Below are 1,198 nucleotides of genomic sequence, written 5' to 3' on the forward strand. Positions count from 1 at the left end.
CTGCTCGCGGATCTACAGCGACTGCGGCACCAATTTCGTGGGGGCTCAGCGCGAGCTCGTCAGCTGCATGGAGGCGGCCTCAGGGCGAGAACAAATCCAGTGGTCCTTTAACCCCCCTTCCGCGCCACACTTTGGTGGCCTCTGGGAAGCGGGGGTTAAGGCGACAAAAACCCACTTGAAACGCGTGGTGGGAGCGCAGATCCTCACGGTGGAGGAATTCAGTACCCTCCTAGCACAGGTAGAATCCATCCTGAATTCCCGACCTTTGTGCCCCACCAGCTCGGATCCCCACGACCTCGGGGTGCTCTCCCCGGGGCACTTTATCACATTAGAGCCGCTCGTAGCGGTTCCCTATCCCGACCTAGACCCGGTGCCGATAGGCAGACTCGATCGATGGCAGCTGGTGCAGCACATGCACCAACAGTTCTGGAAACGGTGGCATGAAGAATATCTACACACCCTCCAGCAACGACCAAAGTGGCTAAAGCCGGCAGACGCGATATCAAAGGGCACGTTGGTCCTTCTAAAAACCGAAAACGCCCCTCCTCTGGCGTGGAGACCAGGGCGCGTCGAGGAATTGCATCCGGGTCGTGACGGGGTCGCCCGGGTCGCTACGGTGAGGACGGCGGATGGCCTCCTTAGTCGCCCTCTGGTGAAGCTGTGCCCTCTGCCGATGGACGGCTCACCGGAGGGACTCGCTCAAACATAGAAAATACGGTGTATTTTGGTGGGCGGTAATGTTTGGCGCACCGCCGTGTATCATAGTGTAAATAGTAGCTAATTATAGGATCGATTTCGTGTTGTCGCTTCACATTGTTAATTGTACGGTTCTTGTATTGATTAGTTATACCGGGTTAAATTATCGCGCCTATTAGCGAAACGTCGGTGGATCGCGATTAGTACACTTGTCGATATTCGCGCGACTCACCCGACTCGTGCTGCCCGCCCGCGGGTGGCATCCCCCATTATGAGAAGAATTCGGTACTCGCTCGCGCGGTACTTCGCAGGTGTGCGAGCCGGAGAACGGAAGAGAGGGACTCATCAGTCGAACGTCGTGAAGCTCACACGTTACCGTTTTCGCATGTGCAAACTTGGAGTGCTCGGTCGCCCATCGCAGACCACGAAGGCCTAATCGCTTGCTATCCTGCCTATCTGTGCCTGCTTGCTATACCTGCCTGTCCGTGCCCGCTTGCTATAC

The 1,198-nt window shown here is 56.8% G+C and overlaps 1 protein-coding gene across 1 annotated transcript; it reads left to right on the top strand.

The window, feature by feature from the left end:
* Positions 1-67: 67 nt before the first annotated feature.
* Positions 68-709, top strand: LOC112467223. Its single transcript, XM_025035748.1, has one exon. It carries the CDS (start codon positions 68-70, stop codon positions 707-709), a length of 642 nt encoding a protein of 213 aa, XP_024891516.1.
* Positions 710-1,198: the final 489 nt, after the last annotated feature.

This window comes from Temnothorax curvispinosus, unplaced genomic scaffold (genome assembly GCF_003070985.1).
Source record: "Temnothorax curvispinosus isolate PA1 unplaced genomic scaffold, ASM307098v1 QBEX01017072.1, whole genome shotgun sequence".
Classification (NCBI taxonomy): Eukaryota; Metazoa; Arthropoda; class Insecta; order Hymenoptera; family Formicidae; genus Temnothorax; species Temnothorax curvispinosus.

Excerpts from the sequence above, each read along its gene's own strand:
- LOC112467223 (XM_025035748.1), top strand. The coding sequence starts at position 68 with ATGGAGGCGGCCTCAGGGCGAGAACAAATCCAGTGGTCCTTTAACCCC.